Here is a 26,896-nt window from a genome sequence, read left to right as displayed (position 1 = left end):
AGCGCATATCACCACACCTGGCTAACTTTTGTACTTTTAGTAGAGATGAGGTTTCACCATGTTGGCCAGGCTGGTCTCGACCTCCTGACCTCAGGTGATCTGCCTGTCTCAGCCCCCTAAAGTGCAGGGATTACAGGCATGGCACCCAGCCTGCACTTTTCTTCCTAATAAAGCAATGACTCAAAATTGAAATATTTTGACATTAAAATAGTCAAAAAAAAAAAAAAAAAAAAAAGCTAATTAGATCCACTCATCTAGAACCAGTGGAAAGAAAAAAAATTTTAACCTACTGTGATTTCTATCTTAAAATTCTGTGAACTTCATTTTTCCTCAACATTCAAGGAAAATGAGATAAAGAAAAGAAGAAGAAATGAATTGAGATAAAGAAAATGAGATAAAGAAAAAAAAAAAAGAAGAAAAGTCCCTAAGGCTTTGGGACTTTTAGGTGGGAAAAGTCTTGTCAGTATATAAGTGACAGAACTATGAGCAACTTTTATTTTCTTTTGTGCTTTTCAACATTTTCTGGATTTTCTATAATACACGTGCATTTTATTTCTAATTTGAAAACAATGTAAAATCCGTCTCAACTACCCTGCATACCTTCTCATACTACCACACCCCAAACCAACCTAAAACTTGTAGTCCTCCTAACTCAGACCTTCCACTTTTCAGTGTCACTACAAAATTAGATGCCGCCTTCTAATTTTCCATTAAATGAGTAAACTACCAGTGTGCTATACGGAAGAATGATGTAACCACTATAGTAATAAATCCCTTTTGTACTTTTAAAGGGAATATTTTTGGGATAAGGTATTAGAAATGTAAATTAACAAAAACTATATAATTTCATATGTCAAATATTATAAGGGACTTATCTTAAAATAATCTAGATATCCCTCATCCTAGGTAACAAACGGAGCTTTCTCATCAATGTATTGTGCACCAACTAAGTGTCAAACACAGAGCTAGGTTACGTATGAGTATAAAACTTTAAAGCAAAGCACAGTCTACAGAGGAATGATAAATCTTTTGGGAAGTTTTGGGCAAGCATGTGACAGCTTTCATTAAAAACAGTGATTCTTAATGAAGAAATCCTGTAAAAAGACTGTTTGTACTATTATTCTTTGTGGAATATTAGACTGTATTAACAATAATAAAACAGTCCTAAATTACAGACTACCAAGTGGAATGTAGAAATCAGTTTTCCTTGCTACAGATGGAGCTAACGAGGAGTGTAAAGTTAACTTAATGTTGGTTAATTACATTTTTGGCCAATTTGTAGAAAGTTTACACAACTATAACATTAGGTACAAAACATTTATAGTTCCATAAAACAGTGTAGTGGGACACATACAGACCTGAGTTCAAACTCAGATACACAATGCAACCATGAGCAATTTACTTAACATTCTTGAACTTAGTTTACTGGCCCACAATATGGAAATAACACCTACCTTATTGATTGTTGTGAAGATCAAGTAAGGTGTATAAGATACTAAGCACAATGTCTGATATGTAGCAAATAATTTTAAAATGTTATTTGTACTCTCTTATAATTCTCTTTTAGTACGAATATTATCTATACTCTTCTAGAAAGCAAAAACTATCCTATCATCTTTATATCCCCCAATATAGTTTTGGTAGATACTACGTAACTGTTTGCTGAAATTAACCCCTGTAATTTAAGGGTCACTATCTCAACTTCCCACTTATGCAAGTTACCTCTAAATAAAATCTGCTGAGAATGGAATTTTAAGATTCCCAGACCAACACTTTATCGGACATTTTGGTGAAGAAAATGAATCTCCAATAATCAACAAGGTAGCTTTATTAGTACACTGCTCAATATCTGGTTTGCAGTCTACGAAATTATCAATGTAGCCAATATTTTCATTTTGAGATTCTTTACAGTTTTCATTAATCCAGGTTCCTTAGAAATAAACTTTATTTGCATTGCAAAAATATCTAAGTTTTCTGCTATACTTCAAAGAAAAAACAGAGTACATAAATTACTTATGAGACAAAAAAATTAAAAATTGCCAATTTTAAACCGCCCATTATTTTTTACTACAGTAAATATTCTTCCTTTTACCTTGAAATCTCTAGCCACCAAAGTTTACATAGTTTATTAATGCTTCTTTGTTGAATAAGCCTCCTGAATTACTAGCAATACTTAAAAACATTACTCCATGCCATCACAGTATTAACAAGACAGAACCCTGTAGTTTCAGATTTTCTTATTTTTGCCTTTCCACGACCAAAAGCCTATTCCAGCTCAGGCAGTGGAGTATTTCAAATTCTACAATTTGAAAAAATGATGAAAAGCTGGATATATTTCTAAATAAATACCAATTTCATTAAAGCTAGGTTGTAATACGTAACTTTGCAAAACAAGTATTCCTGAGATAAGCTATATAGCAAAATAACAGTTTTATCATTAAATACATCTTAAAACTAAATACAAAACTTCTTAAATACTTAAAATCTGTATGGCAGAAAAGCATTAAGAACTTCATATTAAGCAGTATTTCAGTCTAAATTCAAACAATTTAGAAGCTTTTTAAAAAAGTGATTCTTGAAACAAAAGTTTTAATAAATACTTGGTTACTGTACGCAAAGTTTCAGGACTCAATGAAATATAACGTTTGAATAGATGGAAATATTTGGTGAAGCAAACTTTATGACTATTTATCTTTAAATGCTGATTTAAGCAATATTCTCAAACATTTTAATAAACAAGATAAATTTTAAATGCAATAACTTTTTCAGAACTGGGAGTCAAATAAACCAAGAAAATGCCCTGGATGTACGACAACCTATAAGGTAACACTTAATAAAAACTATTCTTTCTATGGAAGGGATTATATTTCAGTTTATCTAAAAGTTTAACTTCAGGTGTTCCTCCATTTTGGCCACATTTCTAAGTCATCATATTTAAAATTTCTTTCTTCTTTGCTTGCCTCCTTGTTATCAAAATTGATCATACTAATTAAAAGATCCTAAACGTTGTATTTTAATACACATGAAAATATATTTTCAGTTCCAGTGCCAAAGTAGGTGTCTTTTATGCCAACTTTCTATGAAATACAAGTACCAATGCCAAATATATTATAACTCTAACACTGCTCAATTTAAAAGAAAAATGACACTATTATCTTTTTCAATCAAAACCAAAGTATGTTTTTCATGTTTCAAGACCAGGAAATGTAAAGCATTTCTGACTTGCCTCAAATCATCTTCATCTTAAAAGCTTATGTAAATTATTTACTATTAATAAAATAGTAAATTCCATTCATTTAGCTAACTTGGTATGCTGTAAGATCTGCTTATAAATGGCTAAGTAAAATATTACATAGCAACATTTCTAGTTATATGAAATTCGGCTGTGCATTTCCAAAAGTCTAAATTTGCAACACTGAATTTGTATACAGTGTTGAAATCTCTATTTTTGTGGAAGAAATATCAAGTACTATACCAACGTTTTCAAGCTTATCTCTGACTGCACAAGAAACCAAACTTATAAAGATTAAAAAGTGTATTTAAACAAGAAATTTAGATGCAGTTGCAATACTTAATATTGACATCAAGAATCAACTCTTAAGAGTTTCTAGATTTACTTTTTTAAAAAAATTAACTATCCAACCCACAAAAAGAAATGCAAGCATGCTATTTTTTCTCTTAATTCCCATCTACAGTCTTCGAGTAGCTAAAAGATAACAAAGCAAAATAACTTTTAAGTCTAAAAACAACCATGAAATTTTAACATTTTTGTTAGAATTCAGATGTAAACACCTCTGAACACTCCCAAGTAATGAAAACCCGTCAGGGTAGCTTAAGTCCCCCATGTACACCATAGAGATCTAAAAACAAAATTCGTGCCTCCATCATCAAATATTTAGCTGGAAATGGGAAAGAATAATATTGCTACTCGACATGGACTTAACTAAGCGATCTATTTTGTTCTCATCTTTTGCAGACATGTGGTGCCCAATGTTTTCCCTTAGTCGACTGCTTTCTCATTTGTAAACAACTTCTGTAGCTCTTCCTCCGGTGCTCAAATGAGAAGGAAAATTCAGCATCTGAGCTTCCGGATCTGGGCAGGGATAGCTGAGAAAGGGACCATGTATCTACCACTTGGTTTAAAAAAAAAAACGAAAAGAAAAAGATAGCCCTCAAAATAGAGAAGAAACACCGTCACCTGAAGAGGGCTGGTGAAGTGAAGTAAGCATTTGGTGAGACATTTAAAAAAAAAAAAAAAAAAAACTTGTCTAGGGGCTGGAAGTTTTGGGGGCACTCTTTGTGCGGAGTCTGAGGAGAGGGGGAGGAACAAGAAAACAGCTTGGGAGTCATTCAAAGGAGTTTAAGGAGCGGTGTAGGGAGGAAAGGCGGGGCGGGGCCCGGCCGCGCGAAGGGAGGGGGCGGCAGGGGCGTTCGCCGGCAGCTCTGACACCGAGGGAGGGGGCGGCGGGCCGGCCTCTCCTGGGACCGGGCGAGAGCAGGCTCTCGCTACAGCAGAGCTGCAAAAATGAGGCCCCCTCTGGTAACCAGAATCAAACCAAAGCTGTGGCAGGCCAGGGCTTTGGCGGGGAAGAGGGTCCGGCTCCCGAGGGAAGCAGTTCCCAAGTGACAACCCGGAGTTTCCGCACTTAGCGGGCTAGGGACGCGGCGGCAGCGACTTCCCTCGGTCACCAACGCCGCGCGGAACTCTCTCCCAGTCTCCACCGCCAGCGCTTCTCGCCCGGGCCGCGGCCCTTACCTGCAGTTCCGTGAGCAGAATCTCCCCCCGTTCGGGGTTGGACGCCATTGCGCTCCGCTATGGACTCCGCACCTGGACGCGGCTGCCGCTGGCGAAGGGAGAAGGCGGGACGGGACTTGGGGTGAGAGGTGAGGAGCGGGGAGAGAAAGAAAAAAAAAAACTAGAGATTCATGGAGGCGCAGCCCCTGCTGGAGGAGCGACTTATTCCGTCCGGTTCATCGAGAGCGGGAGCGAGGGCACTCGTAACGGGCTTCCCCTCGCCGGCCGGCCGGCCGCCCGCCCGCCCGCCCGCCCGCACCGGACTGTTCGCCTAGTCGCTCCCTCTGGGCGACGCCAAGAGTCGCCTCAAACCTCTCAGTGCGGGGCGCTGCGGCCGCTGCCGCAGCTCCTCCTGTCGCACCATTTGACTGTCACCGCGTCGTAAAAGCGGCCTCACTTGGCGGCTGGCAGCACACGTGACGACGGTAGCCACTGCTTCTCGTCGGGCAGGGAAGGTGGGGCACAGGGGTCCCCCCTTGGCTAGAGGGGCCAGGGGGCGGGGCGGCTTCCGACCCGACTTCGCGGCGAGGGCACCTATTGGGCCCGGCTAGGGTGAAAATGAGGGGAAAGGACTGGGCTTGCGTCTCTGGGGAGGCGGGAAGAGGAAGAAAACACACGCCTACTTTCCTGCTGCGTTTAACGGCCTCTAAGTAAACGCCAGAACTCGGGAGCCTGCTCGCTGCTGTTTTTTCGGGATATTTTTGTTTTTGTTGTTTTGCTTAATTTCCACCTTCTTGCCGAAGCTTGGGCCTAACTTTAACAGGCCCCTTTTAAACCTCCACAACCAAAGAGCTTCGGGACTCACATATCCTCTGCCCTCCCCTTACCGCCCCATCAACCGAAGCCAATAATTTTGCCTTTTGCTCGCGGTCACCCCCAGCACGCCTTCTCCACCAGTAAGGTGCGCAGTTGGCTAAACGGGTCTGGTCTGTACTTTTTATGAAATGTAAGCGGCTGGATCCCTGGCCACAAATGCACAGCGGTTGAGATGCCTTTTCCTTGAGGCTGAACTCTGCTCCTTGTGCTGGAGAACTCTACAGAGCTAAGGATTAGCTGGTGTTTTGGATTGTTTTAACTTCATTTAAAAGGGGGGTGGGACAGAATTACCCTCGGGAAAGGAAAAAAGCCAACTTTCCTTGGCGTGATAAGCATTAAAGCTAACCCGACTGCTTAGTAACGTATAGCTAAATAGAGTAAATCTAGTTGTTTGTTTTTAATGACCCTATAGTGTTCAGGAATTTCGAAATCTACAGGTAGCTTTTGTTTTTGTTTTGTCTGAGCAGTGAATGGATAGGTAAACACGTAATTTTTGATTTTTTGAAGCTGCAGTACAATTCCTTTGTTAAAAGCTACCTGGAGAAAGTGGTAAGGGTAGGTTAGGTTACTATGTTGCTACTTAGGAAGGGCATTTGTTGACATACATCTTAGGAAGTATATTACGTACTTCTGCACTCCATGTAAGATTTGTTAGCCTGATGCTAGGACTTACGTTTATCCTTTTGCCTTCTCAAGTCTCATATATCAACTTAACAAACATTTATTCAAGATCTGGATTTTTGTGGCCACATTAACTCATCATATGTGTGATGAAGAATTTTTCTGGTGTGTACTTCACAACTCTTATAACTGTTTATATATCTAATACGTTGCCTTGGTTTGAAGTAATAATTAAATACATGAAATAACACTTGGAAAGCCCGGGATATAAATACCTTTCCTGGTAACTAAAAGCCAGATGGTGTCCTAGGCTTTGGAGTTACAGCAAGGATTAAGGGTCCTTATCCGACTGGCCCGTGGTTCATTCCTGTAATCCCAGCACTTTGGGGCGGCCAGTGCAGGCAGATCATCTGAGGTCGGGAGTTCGAGAACAGCCTGGCCAACATGGTGAAACTCTGTCTCTACTAAAAATACAAAAATCCCAGCTGGGTGTGGTGGTGTGCCTGTAATCCCAGCTACTTGGGAGGCTTGAGGCAGGAGAATTGTTTGAATCCAGGAGGCAGAGGTTGCAGTGAGCCTCAGACTCCACCTCAAAAAAAAAAAAAAAAAGTCCTTATCCTTGGAGTGACTGGAGAATCCTTTGGGGAAGCCAACTGATGTCCAAACAACAATAATGCAATTTTAAGTAGCATGCAAATAATTAGGGGAGCACTGCATGCATTTGTGTGTGTGTGTCTGAATGTGTGTGGATCTATAATATTTTATTGTGGTAAATTGCATAACAAAATTACCATTTTAACCATTTTAAGTGTACAATTCAGGAGCATTGAATCCATGCAGATACATTTTGTTTTTGTCATGGCTTACTGCAGCATGCATTTGAGATGGCTGACATACACATAGAAAGTGATTAATAATGGTGGAACTAAGAGTTAACTGGGCAAGGGCTTAGAAATACAGTCAATGAGCAGTCTTTGTAAAAATTAATGTAGATATAAATGTTCACATTTCAGCATCATATAATTTTAGAACTAGAAGTGACTTGAAATATCTAGCTTACCTCCTATTGTAGGTAGGAAAAAATGAATAGATTTCTTAGCTAATTAGAAGCAAGACAACACTATTACTTAGTGACAGAGATGGGGACTGTTACCTAAGTCTCCTAATTGCCTTCTGTGTTTGTTTTAACCTACACCATGCCACTATAACTTTAAAATCGAATTCTCACTTAACCTGAAAGCGTTAAACTCTCTTAAATTTTTACCATAGACTTTAAATTTTACATACTTCTAATGTTAAAACAATGTTAGTAATTTAAAAATAATTTTCGCTTTAGACAGTCTTACTCTTTTGCCCAGGCTTGACTGCAGTGTGGCACAGTCATAGCTCACTTCAATCTCAAACTCCTGGGCACAAGGGATCCTCCTGCCTCATCCTCTCAACTAGCTGCGACTACAGGTGCATACCACTGTTGATAAGGATTCTTAATTTTACATTTCACATGTAAATTTAAGCGACAAATATACAAAGTTTTAAAAGTTATGAAATTATTTTCTGTGACATGGGTCCATGGGGGGAAAAAAAAAAGAAAATGAGGAAGGATTTCTGAGATTAGCTGTGCTAGGGAAAGTATTACAACACAAAAGGGAGGCCAACAATATTAAAACTACTTGATAATCTGAAATATGTGATGATTTAAACAGCCTATTATTTTTATTTAAGCTGAAATTAGCTACCCAGGTCACATTCTCTGTTCAGGGGAAAAAAACGTAATAGGACATGGATCGTACTTAGCAGACTGAAGCACACTTGAAAAACTTTTAATGGAAACACAGATTGATTCAGATGGATTGTATTGGGTCCCTATTTACAAATGTGTTTAGGGAATCCTAAATATAGTTCTCCTCAAGTTGTGGTCTAATTTACATTAGCAATAAAAAAGAGAAGAGTTAGAGATTAGAGTCCATTTAAGAGGTCAGAGTCCTTAAAAATAACTGAATTTAATCCTTAGTTGTGTGGGTACCTTTAGAAATTATTCCTAAAGATTTTAAAGGTCTTTAAGAAGTAGAAATGGCCAAAAATTTAGAAATAGTTTATATTAACAATACATAGAAAGTGTTTTCTTTTTTTCTTAAAGATAAGATGTTACAGGAAACATTCTAGAAAAGCTAACAACTGTTTTTTTCATTTTCTGTGCTTTTGAAACAGATATTCAGATAATATGGGCCCTCTCTTAAATTTCAAGTGAAATGAGACAGGAACTATATATCCAGGGAAAGGGCCAGAAACCTTTATTTTATGAGTCACATTTTTTATTGCCTTCCATTGTGTATTTTCCTTTTGTCCTTCCTTAATATTTATAAACTGTTTGCAAATTCAAACTTGTCCCTACAGTGTGATGGAAAATCAAAATGCAAGAGTTCTGTTTTCCTTTCATTTTTGTTTTCCATGTGTGTTAGAAGAGAAAGCCCATCCCTGCTTCCAAAAGATTAGAACAAAGTAGCAGTGGTAATCAAAGTAAGAATGCCTAAGGAAAGGCAGAACTCCAGAAGACAGAGTAAAAATTACTTGGTCACCACCCTTTTCTTCCTTAAGAAACCCCCTTGTAGAAATCAATCTCTTATATGCTCTATGAAGATAACTGAGAACAGGGTTCTTAAGAGTTGTCAGCTATAGTGATTACAGTATCTGCTTTTTAGAATGTCAGCTCAGTCCACATCCACTTGACTGAGAATTCCTCCTATTCCCAGAGATATCTCTGAAACCATGTTGACTCTGCTTAGCACAGCTCTTCCAGTAAACTATGATTAGATCACTGATAGACCATATCCAGGTTTGACCAATCAGATTTTTCCTCTAAGACTTTGGAAACCGATCATTGGAATTTTGATCATTTGGCAGCCCTAGAGTGGCAAGGTGTTGTGATTCTATGGATTGGATAGCCATTTTCTGCCATGTGCACAAAGATGCAGAAAAACTCTTTGGAACGAGAAAAGAATTTATTTCTTCCTGTCACTGGGAACATAATGGTTAGCAAAGCATACCTGGTCACTGTTGTCATGGAACTTGTAGTTTGGTGAAACCAGTACAATGATAAGGTAAATTCATAATACTTTAAACATAGGGCAGAGCAGACAATCTTTTCCTGAGTACTTCACACTTAAGCTGAGTTCTCACAAGTGTGTAAATGTTAAGGGGGGGGGAAGGTGTAAAGAGCCTTCCAGGGAGAGAGAATAACATAGATAAATAAATGTTCTAATGTGGGAGGGGGAAACTTTTATAATTACTGCACGGCTAAACAGGCTATAGCAAAGAGATAGGGGAATAAGCAAGAGTGTGTAGACCATATGTATCAGGATAGGCTAGCTTATGCTGAGTAACAAAATACTCCAAAAGCTTGTCAGTGGTCTACAAGAAGATTTATTTACCTCTCATCCTACATGTTCAACTTGGCTCTGCTCCATGTCATCTTCACTGTGGACTCAGGCTGACTGAGCAATCTGTCTGAAACATTGTCACTATCATGGCAGAAGGAAAAGTGTTAAAGCATGGCTCTTGAAGTATAGGCTCACATTTTTTTCTCTTTCCATCGGCGAAACCTTTGCCATGCCTGAGAGCAACAAGGGGACACAGACAGCAGTATCACAATGAAGGGTACTGAATGTGAGTGAATAGTAGTCCAGTTCCATGTTTAAGATTTTGAAAGCCAGGCAGGGTGGCTTATACCTGTAATCCCAGCAACTCAGGAGGCTACGGGAGGAGGATCGTCTGAGGCTTGGAACTAGAGACTAGTCTTGGCAACACAGCAAGACCCTCTCTCAAAAAATAAAATTTTAAAAAGATTTTAATGTTTATCCTAGCAGTAATGGAAATACCGTTGAATGAATTTGTCACTTTAAACAAGTCACTCTGGCTGTAATGAGGAAAACAGTTTTGAAATGATCAAGAGTCGATTTGGGGAGAAAAATTGAGGGGGGCATTTTAGTTTTCTAGGCAAAAAAGAGTGGGTAGTACTTTAAAATGAAGTCATGGCAGTAGAAATGGAGAGAAGGGAATAGATTTAATAGATAGGAGAATCTAGTTATGTTCAAAGAGAAGCAGAGCTGAAAGCATATGTGGCCTCAGGATGGCGGAGGAAATATAGAAGATTTGGTTCCCGATGTCTTAATAGTTGCTGGCTCCAGTCTTCCAGGAAGTCCAGCTACTCTATTCTTTGTTCTTGGGTTCCTTGTGTTCTCCTCATAAATTTCCCTTCCTGCTTAAGCTTATGTGTGCGTGTGTCTGTGTTTAAGCAAACAGTCATAACTAGGCTGTTAAGCCCAGGAGATAACCATCAGAGAAAGCATGACACCACAGTCCGGCCTACAGCTTACAAGTAGGTAGGACCAGCAACACAGTTTAACTTCTTCCAATGACTCCGTCTCTACACAGTCTGCTTATTGTTTCCAAAGGATTCTGACACCAGCAAATGTACAAATTATAAGCAATGAGTACGTATTAGACATCATATGAACATGCCCATAGTACTTTGTTTATACATCTACTTGGGCAATTTCTTCTCTGTGTAGTCATTGCATACAGTCTTGCTCTCACACTAAACTTCAAGCCACTAGAAAAGGCCAGTGTGTCTTAAGTAGCCTAGTGTAGTATCTTATATAGTAGATATTTGTGTGTATATGTATGTGCATTTCTGTATGTATTATAGAAATATAGGCTGTTAGCTAGGTACTCCATGGCCCTCAGAAAATTAGGTAAGCTTGCCTTGAAGGCCCAGTTTCATAACCTCTAAAATCAGGAGCCTCTTTTCTCTTAGTCCAATTTTTGGACCCTGAAAGGTTATTCTCAAATACTTTCCTGCTTCTCTCTCCCTCCTCATATATTCCCATAACACTCCTCTGTCACCTTTGTTCTTTGATTATGCCTATATTGATATGGGCCAGAAGAAGCTAAGCCCATAACTTGTAACCACCAAAACCCCCTATCCTCAAGCATTTCATGAATTCATACCAAACATTTAAGAGGGATTACCCTATAGGATTTGATGCCTTTCACCCCAATGTTGGGTCTATTGCTCTTTTTCCACCCTTAATACATTAACAAGCAAATCCTGCCCCTTTCCCCGCTATATATAGTTTGATCATACTCAGGTTTTTCTGATTCTCAGCTGTTATCCGAAATAAGATTATTTGGACATTTCTTCAAAATATATAAATTGTTTTTTTGAAAGGGGTATCAGAAAATACCATTTTTCTAACTTGGTACATAATGAATTGAATAAATGCCAAGGTTTTGAATTGTATGTATTTGAAGTAGTGAAAGTGTTTTAGGCTGGGTGTGGTGGCTCACATCTGGAATCCTAGCATTGTGGGAGGCTGAGGCAGGCGAATCACTAGGTCAGACCAGCCTGGCCAACATGGTGAAACCCCATCTTTACTAAAAATACAAAAGGGGTGGTGGCGGGAGCCTGTAGTTCTAGCTACTCAGGAGGCTGAGGCAGGAGAATCGCTTGAACCTGGGGCGGAGGTTGCAATGAGCGTGGATCACGCCACTACACTTCCGCCTCATCTCAAAAAAGTAAAAAAAGTGTTTTAATTACTTTTGAGAAGTTGAACTTTAAAAAAATTTTTTTTTTCATTTTACTTTAAGTTCTGGGGTACATGTGCAGATCTTGCAAGATTGTTGCATAGATATACACGTGCCATGGTGGTTTGCTGCCTCCATCCCCCCATCACCTACATTAGGTATTTCTCCTAATGTTATCCCTCCCCAATCTCCCCACCCCTTGCTATCCCTCCCCTAGCCTCCTATCCCCCAACAGACCCTGAGTGTGTATTGTCCCTCTCCCTGTGTCCATGTGTTCTCATTGCTCACTTATGAGTGAGAACATGCTGTTTGGTTTTCTGTTCTTGTGTCAGCTTGTTGAGAATGATAGTTTCCAGATTCATCCATGTCTCTGCAAAGCACATGAACTCATCATTTTTTTCTGGCTGCATAGTATTCCATGCTGTATATGTGTCACATTTTCTTTATCCAATCTATCATTGATGGACATAAGGGTTGGTTCCAGGTCTTTGCTATTGTAAATAGTGCCACAATGAACATACGTGTGCATGTGTCTTTATAATAGATCTATTTATAATCCTTTGGGTATATATCCAGTAATGGGATTGCTGGGTCAAATGGTATTTCTAGTTCTAGGTCCTTGGGGAATCGCCACACTATCTTCCACAATGGTTGAACTAATTTACGCTCCCACCAATGGTGTAAAAGCGTTCCTATTTCTCACATCCTCTCCAGCATCTGTTGTCTCCAGGCTTCTGGGCCTTTCAAGTGAAATGTTGATGCTTTGTATGTTGTGTGGGGACGGAAGAAAGTTTGGCTGGCCATGTCAAAATGGAAAAGGCATATAAGTATGAAAAGATTTACATAATAAACATGACCATTTTACTACTTGTGCTTCCTTTAGAAGAAACATCTTCTGCAACTTAAAATAGCAATAAAAGTCAATAGATAAAAAGAATATTGACCATACCAAACATTTTAAAGGGTTTGATTTGGGGAGATGGACAACAGGGAGGTTGTTTATCCTACCATCATTTCTTCAGCATCCAACTATCATTCAATAATGTGTATGTACTATCTAAATTAGAGTAAAGCTTAACTTTTCTATCAAAGAGGACCCAAAACATTATGGCTTAAAGAATGCTGAAATTTGCGTCTTTCTCACATACAATGACTGCCCCAGGAAGCCAGGTTTTTTGTGTCTTACTGCTATGCATTTTCTAACTTACTACCATCCACTGTGGCATTATTCTCAGCTGCATGATTGAAGCTGGGTCAAGGAACTCCATGATCTACCTCATGAAGGAAAAAGGAGCATGGAGGATCATATAGCCAATGTCTTAAGGTCCAGCTCAAAATTACACAATTCTGTTCTTACTCCATTGTGAGAATGTAGTCACTTGGCCATATCCAGCTTCAAATGAGGCTGAGAAATGTCATCTCTAACTGTGTAGTTACAGACCCCGCTACAACTCTTCCTGAAGGAGAGGGACAGGGTGGATTTTGACAGACAATTCACAGCATCCACTTCATAGATATTTTAGTCAATGATTTTTGCCATCGATAAAGCATTCTATTTCTCAGCATTTAAAATGTGAGCTTCAGAGCAAAGATATTATTTGTATCAGTTATTTAAAAAAAGACCATAAATTCTTAGAATACTCCTTCCTAACTTGAACCTTCTTAGAACCCAGCTACTGTTCTGTGAGAAGTCAAAGCTTCATGGAGAAGCCATATATATAGGTGTCGTGGTCAGTAGTCCCAGCTGAGCCTAGCCTTCAAATCATCCCAGCCAAGTCACCAGACAGGAGAGTAAAGACCAGTTTCCCTCTTGGTAAGAGATCTTCCATTCTCAGCTCTTCCAGCCTCCATCAGTTCAAGTTGCTTCCAGCTGTTGCAGGCATCCTATTTGAGGCCCTAGACGTCATGGAAAGAGACGAACAATCCGCACTATGCCCTGTACAAACTCCCAACCCCTAGAATTTGTAAGCATAGTAAAATGGTTTGTTGGTTTGGTTGGGGGTAGCGGGGACAGAATAATAGATATACATGGCAATAAATACATGGCAATATTTAACTAGAACATACATTTCAATTCATATATTTAAATAGCCGCTCTTCTCAAACTTCCCATTGATAGAATTTTTTGAAATATTTAAATTATCTAAAGTGAGTGATTAAAGACAGTTTGGCTTGGCTGAGAGAGGTGGCTTATGCCTGCAATCCCAGCACTTTGGGAGGGCAAAGCAGGCAGATCGCCTGAAGTCAGCCTGGCCAATATGGTGAAACCCTGTCTCTACTTTAAAAAAAAAAAAAATGCATGATGGCACACATCTGTAGTCCCAGCTACTTGGGAGGCTGAGCCAGGAGAATCACTTGAACCTGGGAGGTAGAGGTAGCCATGAACTGAGATCACACCAGTGCACTCCTGCCTGGAAGACATGAGAATCCGTCTCAAAAAAAAAAAAAAAAAAGTTTAGCTTTTATAATTCATTCACTTATTTGACAAAATTTATGGAGTATCTAAAATTTACTGGGGTTATATCAGCATACACATTAGGACCCAATTATATTCCCGCCTGTGTTTCCCATGAAAATTTTGAGTTTCTTGAGTGAAAACAATATATATTACTTCTGTAATCTCCACAGCATCCAGTAATATAGAAAGCTTAATATGAATAGAAAGTTCTTGATGAGAATTTGTTTGATGATTTTTAAAATTTATAATAGAGGTGTATACATGGACTCGTTCTTTATGTGCATACATACCACTTATTCAGGTGTGGCTGAAAATGTATTTTCCAATTAAAAATAAGAACTGCTAGTTATAAGTACTTATAAAACATAAATATGATTTTAAAATATGTCACTTTATAAAGATTCTTATGAAGGGTTTCCTATTAAAGATGCTATTTTGGAAAAGAGTATTACAGTCATTTGCATATTTATTTTTATATGCTGGTAATTCACATGATCTGTGTATTGCTTTTACAGTTTAACTGTAAGCCTCTTGCCAAATGAAATTTTAAAGTATCTTATCACTACACACACATACACAAGCAGTTTGAATTGTATTAAATATAAGATCCACATTTCAATTGCTCTACTTTGTTGCCTATCACAACTAGAACTTCCTAAAATTCTCCTTTATTAGAGCAAAATGTGACTGATTCAAATATCATGCTTCAGCTGCTTTCATCATTTGAATGAGATAAGCTCCCAGCAAGATGTATTCAAGAAACTATGGTTCAAACTGTGTTATCCTGCTATAAAGCAATCTGCTAAACATTTCTGAAGCAATTTAGACAGCTGTGACTTACTTGCAAACAATGTGGACACTTAATCTATTGACTTGAAATTGGGGCTGCAGAAACGTATTCAAAGCTTTTCTCATGAATTCACTTGCTTCAGAGAAAGATACTTTCTATTTTCTTATGAGCTAAGAATGGAAAGCTAACAACTATTGGCTACATTAAAACAAAGAATGAAAATGATAAACTTGGTAAGTTGAGTTTGTATTAAATATGAAGTATTATAGATACAATGATATTATATCACCTATTGTAGGTATAAATATATTTTAAGGACTTTTACCCAAAAGAATAGGAATTGCTTTTAGATTTATTCTGGGTTATATTTGTCTTACCATAAATTCTTCATATATATATATCTTACTTATTAACATCATTTTTTCATTGTTTTCTCATGCTGATAAACTGTATTTGGAGTAATTATTTGCCTAAAAAATGCATGTCATCTAGACAAGGTCAACATACCAAAAATATTTTTTGTACTGAGTTAACAGAATATGTCACATTAGTCATCTGTACTATAATCTTTAATACTGATCAAACCACGTTTAAATGTGAAATTCACTATTTATAATATATTAATATGTGAATAAAGATAAATGAAAATGGACACAGGTTTATCAAAATCAGGGAAAGTAAATGCTCATTTTTATTTCTTTTTAAGTCAGTTATTTTTAAAGATATTATTTAGGCTATGACTAATATGTCAAAACTCACCATGTAGACATCATGTGTGTATAACTGTACAATGTTAAAATTCACTTACGTTTGTTTAAAATAACTGTTGATTAGCCAGATGATTTTTTAATATTTCAACCACTTGGTTTGGCATTATATGAGTAGTACAGCAATAGAACAATAAAGCAAATAATTTTTTGCAGACTGTTATTTAAGACATTTTTCATTAACTCAATTTTTCACTTTTGAACTATCTTTTTGAAACCATTAACCTTCAAATGCATTTTTCTCCTCTCACTGATTCATGATGTAGGCTAACATTTTAGTTATGGCAGCTCTGAATGAATCATTTTTCATTAGCACTTGTTTTACTTACCCTAGGTACCATGCTGAAAGTTGATCTCAATTTGGACCTTGTATCACTTAAATACTGAAAGAATTTAAATTTCTTAGCTATAATGATAAACTCAACTTATTTGTTTTTCTTTGAAAGGTAAATGAGACCAGAAGCTATAAAGAGTTTTATGAAAATACAAAGCTTATTTAAAGTGTTAGATTTGATTTGTTATGGGTATGCAGTGTATATGGGACATCCTTTGCTTAAGGCAGTATTAATGGATGAAAGGCAGGACATTACTGGCAGAGATTTGAAGTGTAATGATGGGATTTTCTATATATTCATTTCCTCTACGCTTGCTGTGATATTGATGTGGTCTCTTTGATGGATATAGCTTGTAAACAAATTGTAGTTACATCTATAATTGACAAATTATGTTTTTCAGCATACCATCATTTTTTTCTCCTGCTCTCCTCTACTTGGCTCCTTCTCTATCCCATGTGGTTAGAAATTACTTTGAATAGATTGGTGAAGATATGTAGAATAAAGGTCTGCATTGATAATGAAGAAAAAAAAAAGAATAATTGTAATATTCCACAAGCTACAGCATTCACTCTTTTTAGGGTTTGGATTTTTTTTTCTTTATCTCCATATGCTTCTTAAATTCTTATGTGTTTTGAACCTAACTCATACCTCCAAAACAATTCTAACTTTAATATCTTGCCTCAATAATCCATATATGCCTTATCAATTACAGTCTTAAAATTCTCCCTTTTGTCAAATCTATATACAATTGTTCATGGGTGACTGTTTCCAGGACCACCCCCTTGTACCCAAATTGTGCTCAAATTCCTTGGGTAAAATGTCATAATATTTGCATATAGCCTATCCTGTATATTTTAAGTCATCTCTAGATTACTCAGAATACCTAATAAAATGTAAATGTTGTGTAAATAGTTGTCATACTATACCGTTTAGGGAATACTGACAAGTAAAAATGTCTGTACGTGTTCAGTACATATGCAACCATCCATTTTTTAAATATGTTTTCAATCTGATGTTGGTTGAATTCAAAGATAGGGAATTCATGGATACAGAGAGCTGACTGTATTTCAATCAAACAAATTTAAGTCAGCTCTCTACTATCGACTTTGAAAATAGAATAGCTGGGTTTTACATTTAGCAGTTGAAAATAAGGGAAACAATTTTTATTTTATTTTTTTTATTTTTTATTTTTTTTATTTATTTATTTTTTTGAGACGGAGTTTCACTCTTGTTACCCAGGCTGGAGTGCAATGGCGCGATCTCGGCTCACCGCAACCTCCGCCTCCTGGGTTCAGGCAATTCTCCTGCCTCAGCTTCCTGAGTAGCTGGGATTACAGGCACGCGCCACCATGCCCAGCTAATTTTTTGTATTTTTAGTAGAGACGGGTTTTCACCATGTTGACCAGGATGGTTTCGATCTCTTGACCTCGTGATCCACCCGCCTCGGCCTCCCTAAGTACTGGGATTACAGGCTTGAGCCACCGCGCCCGGCCTTCAATTTTTAGATATAAGTATGTATTAGATTAATTTGATGACTTCAAATCTCTGTCCAGTAATTGTCAATTTGTTTACATGTAATCCAAATCCAATTTTCTTTCTTTTTTTTTTTTTTTTGTTTTGTTTTGAGACAGTCTCGCTCTGTTGCCAGGCACCAGGCTGGAGTGCAGTGGCAGGATCTCACCTCACTGCAACCTCTACCTCCTGGGTTCAAGCAATGTTCCTGCCTCAGCCTCTGGAGTAGCTGGGACTACAGGCATGCGCCACCACGCCCAGCTAATTTTTGTATTTTTTAGTAGAGGCAGTGTTTCACCAGGTTGACCAGGATGGTCTCGATCTCTTGACCTCGCAATCCGACCACCTCGGCCTCCCAAAGTGCTGGGATTACAGGCATGAGCCACTGCGACCAGCCTCTGTATCTAGCGACTGCATTAGAGTCTTATTTGTTTCTAAATTTGAATTGTCTTGTGGATCAGCTAAGGTACAGAAAACAAAATATGATAAGCCAAAGTACAGAAAATTTTTTATTTTAATTTCAAGCAGGCAGGCGGGCAAGAATATTAAGATTTGAGCTCTAGTTTTAGGTCAAATTGCCCCTACAATTGTACCGTTATCAGTTTTACCTGACTATTGCACTATTTGGTATATCTCTGTTTCCCTGTATTGGCATCTGTTTAATGAGACCACAAGCAGTAAAACAGTAAAGAACAAAGAGATTAAAAACAACAACAACAACAACAGTAGAATTTAGAAGTTAAATAAAACACATTCAATTTTACCTGTTTCCAGAGGAGCCTATACCAGCTCTAAGTTCAGCTGCCTGAGACCAAAGTGATGATTCTGTCTACCTATTTGCCTCAGTCAGTATACTTATTGTGCCCAACCATTACGTAGGACAGAAGACAACTTGTATGTGGGGTGCGTGTGTGTGTGTGTGTGTGTGTGTGTGTGTGTGTGTGTGTGCGCGCGCGCGCATGGGTCAAATATATGTCTTATGTCAATAATATAGTCAATATGCCAAATACTGTTCTAAATGCTTTATAGTTTATCCTCCCAACGACCCTATTAAGTAGGTAGTGTTAGTACTTATCTTTTATGGGTGAGGACTGTCACTTAGCAGGGTTAAGTGAACTGCCCATGGCTTTACAGATGCAGGAGGCAGAACCAGAACTCAAAATTGTCTGGCTCCGGAAGCTATGTTCTCTCAATGCCAACACTCACTTATGCATCTATGAACTCTGAAATCCATTGTTTAATAGGTTGAGGCAGAACAAAATAAACAAAATAAAATTACAATTTATTTGATCCTTAGTCTATTCAAATCTGTATAATAGATAGAATATATATTTTATATAGAAACATTTTATGTTAAAAAAGTTTTCTAAAAACTCTTCCAAAGTGAATATAGTATTTTATATTACTCAGTATACTCAAAGGAATTAGGAGATCATTATGACCCTTTTATTCCTACCTGTTCACTTCAAATCATGTGCTTAAGTAGGAATACCACAGATATGTTCTGCTGGCATGAAAAGGACATATAAAAGGCATATTTTCATATCCCCAGTGCCCTATTTTTGAAATACACCATTTATTACTGTGATGTTTTCCTAATTACTCATTTCTAATTACATTCACAAGTCATTATTAATAATGACATCTTATTCCTTATTCAGTTAAACATTTGCATAATGTTCTTTATACAATTAAGCATTTGCATAGGTATTTTGGATTACACAATGTACTAGACCCTTTAACGCTCTATGTGAAAAGACATATCTCATTTGTCTAACTTAAAACTAAAATACAGAAAATTCAGAAATGATCTTGAAATTCTTTAAAAAACATACTGTGAATAGATTTAAGAAAAAAAAATGTTATGTGAAGACTATGCATTCATTCAGTATTGTTTGGCAGTCTTAAATTTTAATATACTTCACACTAGATTTAGTTTATAACACTATGACAAAGTTAGGAGCAACTTTCTGTTAATAAAATATTCTCACTATGTATATTTAAATTTCTTAATTGAACTAATTCTGAAATTCAAATTCAAACCAAGTATCCCTGGGTGCGTTGTGTCTCACTTGTAGGCAATAAATGATCACCAGTTCAAGGCAATAATTGTATCTCTTCCATCTACATATGGAAGATTAATAGGTAGAAACAGAGGAAAAGACAGCCTCACACATCTTTGAATCTCAGCACCTCCCTCAGTGATCTCATCTACTCTTCCAGCTTTCACTAACCCCCAAATTTAGAATTCTATCCTTGACCTGTCTTGTTATCTTCAGCCTCACATTGAATAGTCTGCAATTTCTCCTTATATATTTCACCTTCACTTCAAACTCAGGTTATTTAGAGCTGAACACATCTCCTTTAAACAAGTCTCCCCTTTCAAGTTTGCTTATTTCTATGAAAAGTATCTTTATTCTTCTAGTTATCCAGACCCAAAATAATTAAGTGATTTTTGACTCCCATCTCTACTTTTTTCTCACATCACCCATTGTCGATTGCAAGTCTTATCTGTTTATTACTTTATTAATGTTTCTTACATCCATCCCTTATTTTTTCCACTGCCGCATCCCCAGTTAAGGCCCCCAGTAAATTTCATAGGCTCATAGTGTTCTAAGTATTCTGCCAAATCACTTAAGATATTTGGATGAGCTATTCCTACAAAATCAATTGCACTATTTTCTACTGCTGGTACCTGCTTACTGTTGACAACAGAAAATTCTTCAGCAAGTTCTCTGCAGCATTTTTTTTTCATGTCTGGTTTTCCTTTTTTCCAGTCATTTGGAGCTAGCAGTTACACCAATCTAGATTCCCTCTCTTTTTCCTCTTCACAACAAATCACATAGCAGAGATTACCTCTCTGGCAATACAACTGATTTGTAATTTTCTCTTAGCCTTAGATTTCCTTTGTTTGCAGATCACGCCTTCTGAATTACCAGAGAAGTGAGCCATGATCTCAGACATAGAGCATTCTCTCTTCCCACCCATAATTCCTAATCCCCTAAACCTAACTTAGTCTTCTCTTCCTAATCATAAGATGGAACATCCTTTCCCGAGACTACTGACATATACTAAAGTTCACACAGGGCCCCAGTTGACCAACAAATTAATCTCATTTAGTACTTCACAGGAATGGTGAAATCATTTGCAAGTTTAGTGATGACAAGAAGTCTCTACTCCCTATCCCATTCAAAACTTTACCATAATGTCTATCTGCGTTGGGGTTATTCTTTCAATATCTGTTGTTGCTACATATAAAGGATGAAGTTCAAATGTGTGACACATTCATGAGTGTACTTAAATAGGCTTCACATTATGTGAATGAATCTGTAGTTCTGAGCCTTTTTCTCATTCTAGAAAGCATTCATGAATGTGTGTGTATGGGGGTGTGTGTGTGTGTGTGTGTGTGAGAGAGAGAGAGAGAGAGAGATAGAGAGAGAAACAGAGAGAGAGAGAGAGAGAAAGAGAGAGAGAGAATGAGAATGATGTCATCATTGGGATGACCCTAAATCTCTTAAAAAGAAGAGCGCTATTAAAAAATGTTAGAAGCACATCCATTTCTAGGAAGAAATTACTTAAGATATACCTCATATTCTTCACAACAGGTAGATACACTATTGTCCTGTGACCATGGAGTTGAGAACATTGCCAAAAAAGATGAGTTTACCTTATTTTTTTTCAAAAGCTTTACAAGAAAGAAGAGGTTAGACTTCTAACTTAACCTTATAAGGGTACATTTAAATAGAAGTCCCCCTTCTTTTCATCAGAGACCATACTTGGAAAGTCTTCATAAGGTAGTTGGATTATGTGTATGAGAGAAGTGCAGGCTATAAGAAAAACAACACTGTAAGCTTGAGGATACATGACAACTCAGACCGAACTCTGGGAGATATTAAGGGATGATAGGGACTCCAGAACATAGTAGAGCCCTGCTATAGCCTGAATGTTTGTTCCCCTCCCTGCCAAATTCAAATGTTGAAATTCTAACCCTCAAGGTGATGGTAGTAGAAAGCGGGGTGTTTGGGAGATGATTAGGTCATGAAAGTAGTTCCCTCATGAATAGGATTAGTGCCCTAATAAGAAGCCCAAGAAAGACCCATCATGTCATCCACCATGTGAGAACGGTTTTAGAGGGAGCCATTTATGAACTAGAAAATTGGCCTTCACCAGACACTGAACCTACTGCCACCTTGATCTTGAACTTCCCAGCCTCCAGAACTTTGAAAAATTAATTTCTTTTGTTGGGAGTACCTAGTTTATGATATTTTGTGTTAGCAAACTGAGTAGACTGAGACAAGCTTTATCTTTGAAATGCAGTTGCTACATGGGATGTAATTCAGTGCTACAGATGGCAGAGCAAAAAGATCGAAGGAACCTTGATCCCTGATGATTGTGGACCATACCAACCCAGGACTACCTACCTCCACACAAAACTGATAAGTTCAGGGAAGTGGTAGCTTCAGCATACCTGACCCAAGGGTCAGCAAGACTCTTTCTGTCTTTCAGGTCTTCCTTGCCTCTGCTTCTCCTGGCATGTTAGCTTCTGTCTCTCCTGAATAGAATCTACCTGGTGGGAAAAGTGCCACCATCAACTTCTCATTTGGCATTTCACATGAATAGTGGCAATATCAGCATGCTTCAGGATTCGTACTTGGAGCTCATGATCCTAAAGCAATACCAGTATTCTCCTCCTTTATACTTCTAGCTGAAAAGTTCTGAGTCCTTGAATTGGCCTGGGACAGGTACATGCTCATCCCTGAACTAATATGAGTGGCCTTTTAGATCAGTTGAGTAGGGGAATTATTTTCTGAAGGAACTAGGGGGAGGCAGACAAAAACTATACTTTCCGTAATCCATTGCATCTCCTGTATTGCAATTATCTTTTTAGTTCTCTATCTCCTTTACTGCTTTGTAAGGCCTTGAGGGCAAAGACTGCGCCTTATTAATTTTGCACCCACCCAGCCAAGACTAGGACCTGGTATATAGTAGACTTTCAGCAAACAGTTGCTGAAGAAAAAAATGAACAAACAAATCCAGGCAAATAATTGCAATTGGAGTGGGTTAGGAACCCATGACAAAACTATAAGCAATAGGTAAAATGTACCAGCAATAAGTGATGACATTAGACCACTAAGCTAGCCTCGGTCTGGAAATTTTATATAGCTCTGGCAGAGACAGGAACTTACTGTAATGTAAGCAGTTTAGGCTGAATAAATGTGTAATTGGCAAATAAACTTGTATGCATAGTTAAGCAAGTATGTTTTTGCAAGGAGTTCCTGAAAGTCTCTTACAATTTGTTGTTTAATCTTGTTAAAAATTTTAAAATGTCATATTTGCAAATGTGGGTCAGGATGATGGAAATGTAAACCACTATCAGAGAAATCAGTTTGACTGACACCAATGATAAGGGATAATTTTAGATTCAGAATGGTTGGGGCACTACAAAATCATTTCATTGTAGACAAGTCTCAGTTTTATTAACACCTTTCCAAAGCATTGGCTCAGGTAGGACCATGGAATTTAATAAGAGAATTGTGCCAACATAAGACAGGTTAAAAAAAAAAAAAAAAAGGAACATGAATGAGGTTCAAAATTGGCTTGTTTGGAAAATCGAGATGAGATAGCATGGGAGGGAGACTTGTGGTAAGAATTGCTGTATATGTGTGTATAGAAGGATGAGAAACATTCCATAGAGAATTAGCCACAGGATCGCTTTTGAGGAAAGAAGCCAGACAGGGGCCATCAGTGTTAATTTTAGGAAGAAATCATTTGTTGAGGAGGTGAGCAGAATAAAATACAGTCTTGTGAAAAGGATAGTGGTAAAGTGAGTGACAGATTTGCTTTAGAGATTCGATTTTATGCTCAAATATTGAGTAATATCTCTGTTCTATCATATATATAGACTATCCTGGCATTTGTTAAACAAGTGGACCTTCTTAATTCTTAAGTATTTGGTTTATTTTAAGAATTAAAAAACTTAAGATGCACTGAGCTTTTTTTTTTTTTAATTTTATTTAAAGTTCAGGGATACATGTACAGGTTTGTTATTTAGGTAAACTTGCGTCATGGGGATTTTTTGGTACAGATTATTTCATCACCCAGGTATTAAGCCTAATACACGTTCGTTATTTTTCCTAATCTTCTTTCTCCTCCCACCTTCCAGTGAGTCACAGTGTGTGTTGTTCCCTTGTATCTGTCCATGTGTTGTCATCTTTCTCCTCCCACTTATAAGGGAGAATATGTGATACTTGACTTTCTGTTCCTGTGTTAGTTTGCTAAGGATAATGGCCTCTAGTTCCATCCATGTCCTGACAAAGGATATGATCTTGTTCTTTTTATGGCTGCATAGTATTTAATGGTGTATATGTACCACATTGTCTTTATCCAGTCTATTATTGATGGGCATTTAGGTTGATTCCATGTTTTTGCTATTGTAAATAGTGCTGCAATGAACATATGTGTGCATATGTCTTTATAACTGAACCATTATAGCCCTTTGGGTACATACCCAGTAGTGGGATTGCTGGGTTGAAAGGTATTTCTGTCTTTAGGTCGCTGAAGAATGGTCACACTGTCTTCCACAACAGTTGAACTAATTTACACTACCACTAATGGCCAAGATGGCCAACTAGAAGCAGCAAGTATGTGTGGCTCTAATGGAGAGGAACAGAAGGGGTGAGTAAATACAGCACCTTTAACTGAACCATCATTATTTTTTAGAACAGCCTCAAACTCCATCATATGCATATGTCATAACTGGTCTTCTATTGGTAGGCATTTGTTTTGATGTTCATAGAGGTTTAACAGTTTATATTCTCCATCAACTATGCATGAGTGTCTGCCTATGACTTCACCAGTACAGTTTATCAAACTTTTAGATTATTTCATTATTTGATAAGTGAAATGTGGTACACAGTAAATCCTCACTTAATGTCATCAATAAGTTCTTGGCAACTTTTATTTTAGGCAAAATGACACATAATGAACAAAATATATTGTTCATTATGATATAATGATATATAATTGATATAAACAGTGCTAAGTTCTTTTTTTAAATATATATTTTATTGTGTTTTAAGTTTTGGGGTACATGTGATGAACATGTAAGATTATGATATATCATGATATAATATTGATATAAACAGTGTTAAGTTCTTTTTTTAAATATATATTTTATTGAGTTTTAGGTTTGGGGTACATGTGAAGAACATGTAAGATTGTTGCATAAGTACATACATGGCAATGTGGTTTGCTGCCTTCCTCCACATCACCTATATCTGACATGTCTCCCCATGTTATCCCTCCCCAACTCCCCACCCCCTGCTGCCCCCCCCCCAGTTCCCCCCTACAGACCCCAGTGTGTGATGCTCTCCTCCCGGTGTCCATGTATTCTCATTGTTCAACACCTGTCTATGAGTGAGAACATGCGGTGTTTGATTTTCTGTTCTTGTGGCAGTTTGCTGAGAATGATGGTTTCCAGGTTCATCCATGTCCCTACAAAGGACACGAACTCATCGTTTTTTATGGCTGCATAGTATTCCATGGTGTAGATGTGCCACATTTTCCCTGTCCAGTCCATCATCGATGGGCATTTGGGTTGGTTCCAAGTCTTTGCTGTTGTAAACAGTGCTGCAATCAACATTCGTGTGCATGTGTCCTTATAATAGAACGATTTATAATCCTTTGGATATATACCCAGTAATGGGATTGCTGGGTCAAACGGAATTTCTATTTCTAGGTCCTTGAGGAATAGCCACACTGTCTTCCACAATGGTTGAACTAATTTACACTCCCACCAACAGTGTAAAAGTGTTCCTATTTCTTCACATCCTCTCCAGCATCTGTTGTCTCCAGATTTTTTAATGATCGCCATTCTAACTGGCGTGAGATGGTATCTCAATGTAGTTTTGATTTGCATTTCTCTAATGACAAGTGATGATGAGAATTTTTTCATATGTTTGTTGGCCTCATGTATGTCTTCTTTTGTAAAGTGTCTGTTCATATCCTTTGCCCACTTTTGAATGGCTTTGTTTGCTTTTTTCTTGTAAATCCGTTCTAGTTCTTTGAAGATTCTGGATATAAGTCCTTTGTCGGATGGGTAGATTGCAAAAATTTTTTCTCATTCTGTTGGTTGCCGATTCAATCTAATGATTGTTTGTTTTGCTGTGCAGAAGCTCTGGAATTTAATTAGGTTCCATTGGTCTATTTTGGCTTTTGTTGCCAATGCTTTTGGTGTTTTAATCATGAAGTCCTTGGCTATGCCTATGTCCTGGATGGTTTTGCCTGGGTTTTCTTCTATGGTTTATTATGGTGTTAGGTCTTATGTTTAAGTCTTTAATCCATCTGGAGTTAATTTTAGTGTAAGGTGTCAGAAGGGGTCCAGTTTCTGCTCTCTGCACATGGCTAGCCAGTTTTCCCAACGCCATTTATTAAACAAGGAATCTTTTCCCCATTGCTTGTTTTTGTGAGGTTTGTCAAAGATCAGATGGTTGTAGATGTGTGGCATTGACTCCAAGGCCTCTGTTCTGTTCCATTGGTCTATATCTCTGTTTTGGTACCAGTACCATGCTGTTTTGATTACTGTAGCCTTGTAGTATAGTTTGAAGTCAGGTAGTGTGATGCCTCCAGCTTTGTTCTTTTTGCTTAAAATTGACTTGGCTATGCGGGCTCTCTATTGGTTCCATATGAAGTTTAAGGTGGTTTTTTCCAGTTCTGTGAAGAGGAACATAGGTATCTTGATGGGGATGGCATTGAATCTATAAATTACTTTGGGCAGTATGGCCATTTTCACAATATTGATTCTTCCTAACCATGAGCATGGAATGAGACACAAAATATCTGTTTGCGTCCTCTCTTATTTCCTTGAGCAGTGGTTTGTAGTTCTTGAAGAGGTCCTTTACATTCTTTGTTAGTTGTATTCCTAGGTATTTTATTCTCTTTGTAACAATTGTGAATGGCAGTTCGTTCTTGTTTTGGCTCTCTTTAGGTCTGTTATTGGTGTATAGGAATGCTTGTGATTTCTGCACATTTATTTTGTATCCTGACACTTTGCTGAAGTTGCTTATCAGTTTCAGGAGATCTTGGGCTGAGACGATGAGGTCTTCTAAATATAAAATCATGTCTTCTGCAAATAGAGACAATTTGGCTTCCTCATTTCCTAATTGAATACACTTTATTTCTTTTTCTTGCCTGACTGCTCTGGCTAGAACTTCCAATAAT

General features: G+C 37.7%; 1 protein-coding gene and 1 long non-coding RNA gene across 6 annotated transcripts in view; one reads left to right on the top strand and one right to left on the bottom strand.

Annotated features, from left to right (window-relative positions):
* Positions 1-5,161, bottom strand: part of PKN2 (protein kinase N2) — a 155,971-nt gene extending 150,810 nt beyond the window's left edge. For 3 of the 5 annotated variants that reach the window (XM_032247792.1, XM_032247796.1, XM_032247795.1), the window contains exon 1: positions 4,757-5,161. In XM_032247792.1, the coding sequence (XP_032103683.1) occupies positions 4,757-4,804 (48 nt within the window). In that variant the 5' untranslated portion in view covers positions 4,805-5,161. The remainder of the gene's footprint in view (positions 1-4,756) is intronic. The other 2 variants (XM_032247791.1, XM_032247794.1) reach the window with 1 other exon arrangement.
* The window catches only part of LOC116529894, a 40,866-nt gene continuing 18,402 nt past the window's right edge, over positions 4,433-26,896 (top strand). Inside the window, exon 1 of the long non-coding RNA XR_004259728.1 lies at positions 4,433-4,540. This is a non-coding gene — a long non-coding RNA (uncharacterized LOC116529894). The remainder of the gene's footprint in view (positions 4,541-26,896) is intronic.

Source organism: Sapajus apella, unplaced genomic scaffold, assembly GCF_009761245.1.
Source record: "Sapajus apella isolate SASKATOON/1434 unplaced genomic scaffold, GSC_monkey_1.0 scaffold64, whole genome shotgun sequence".
NCBI lineage: Eukaryota > Metazoa > Chordata > Mammalia > Primates > Cebidae > Sapajus > Sapajus apella.
This window is presented reverse-complemented; position numbering and strand designations above follow the sequence as displayed.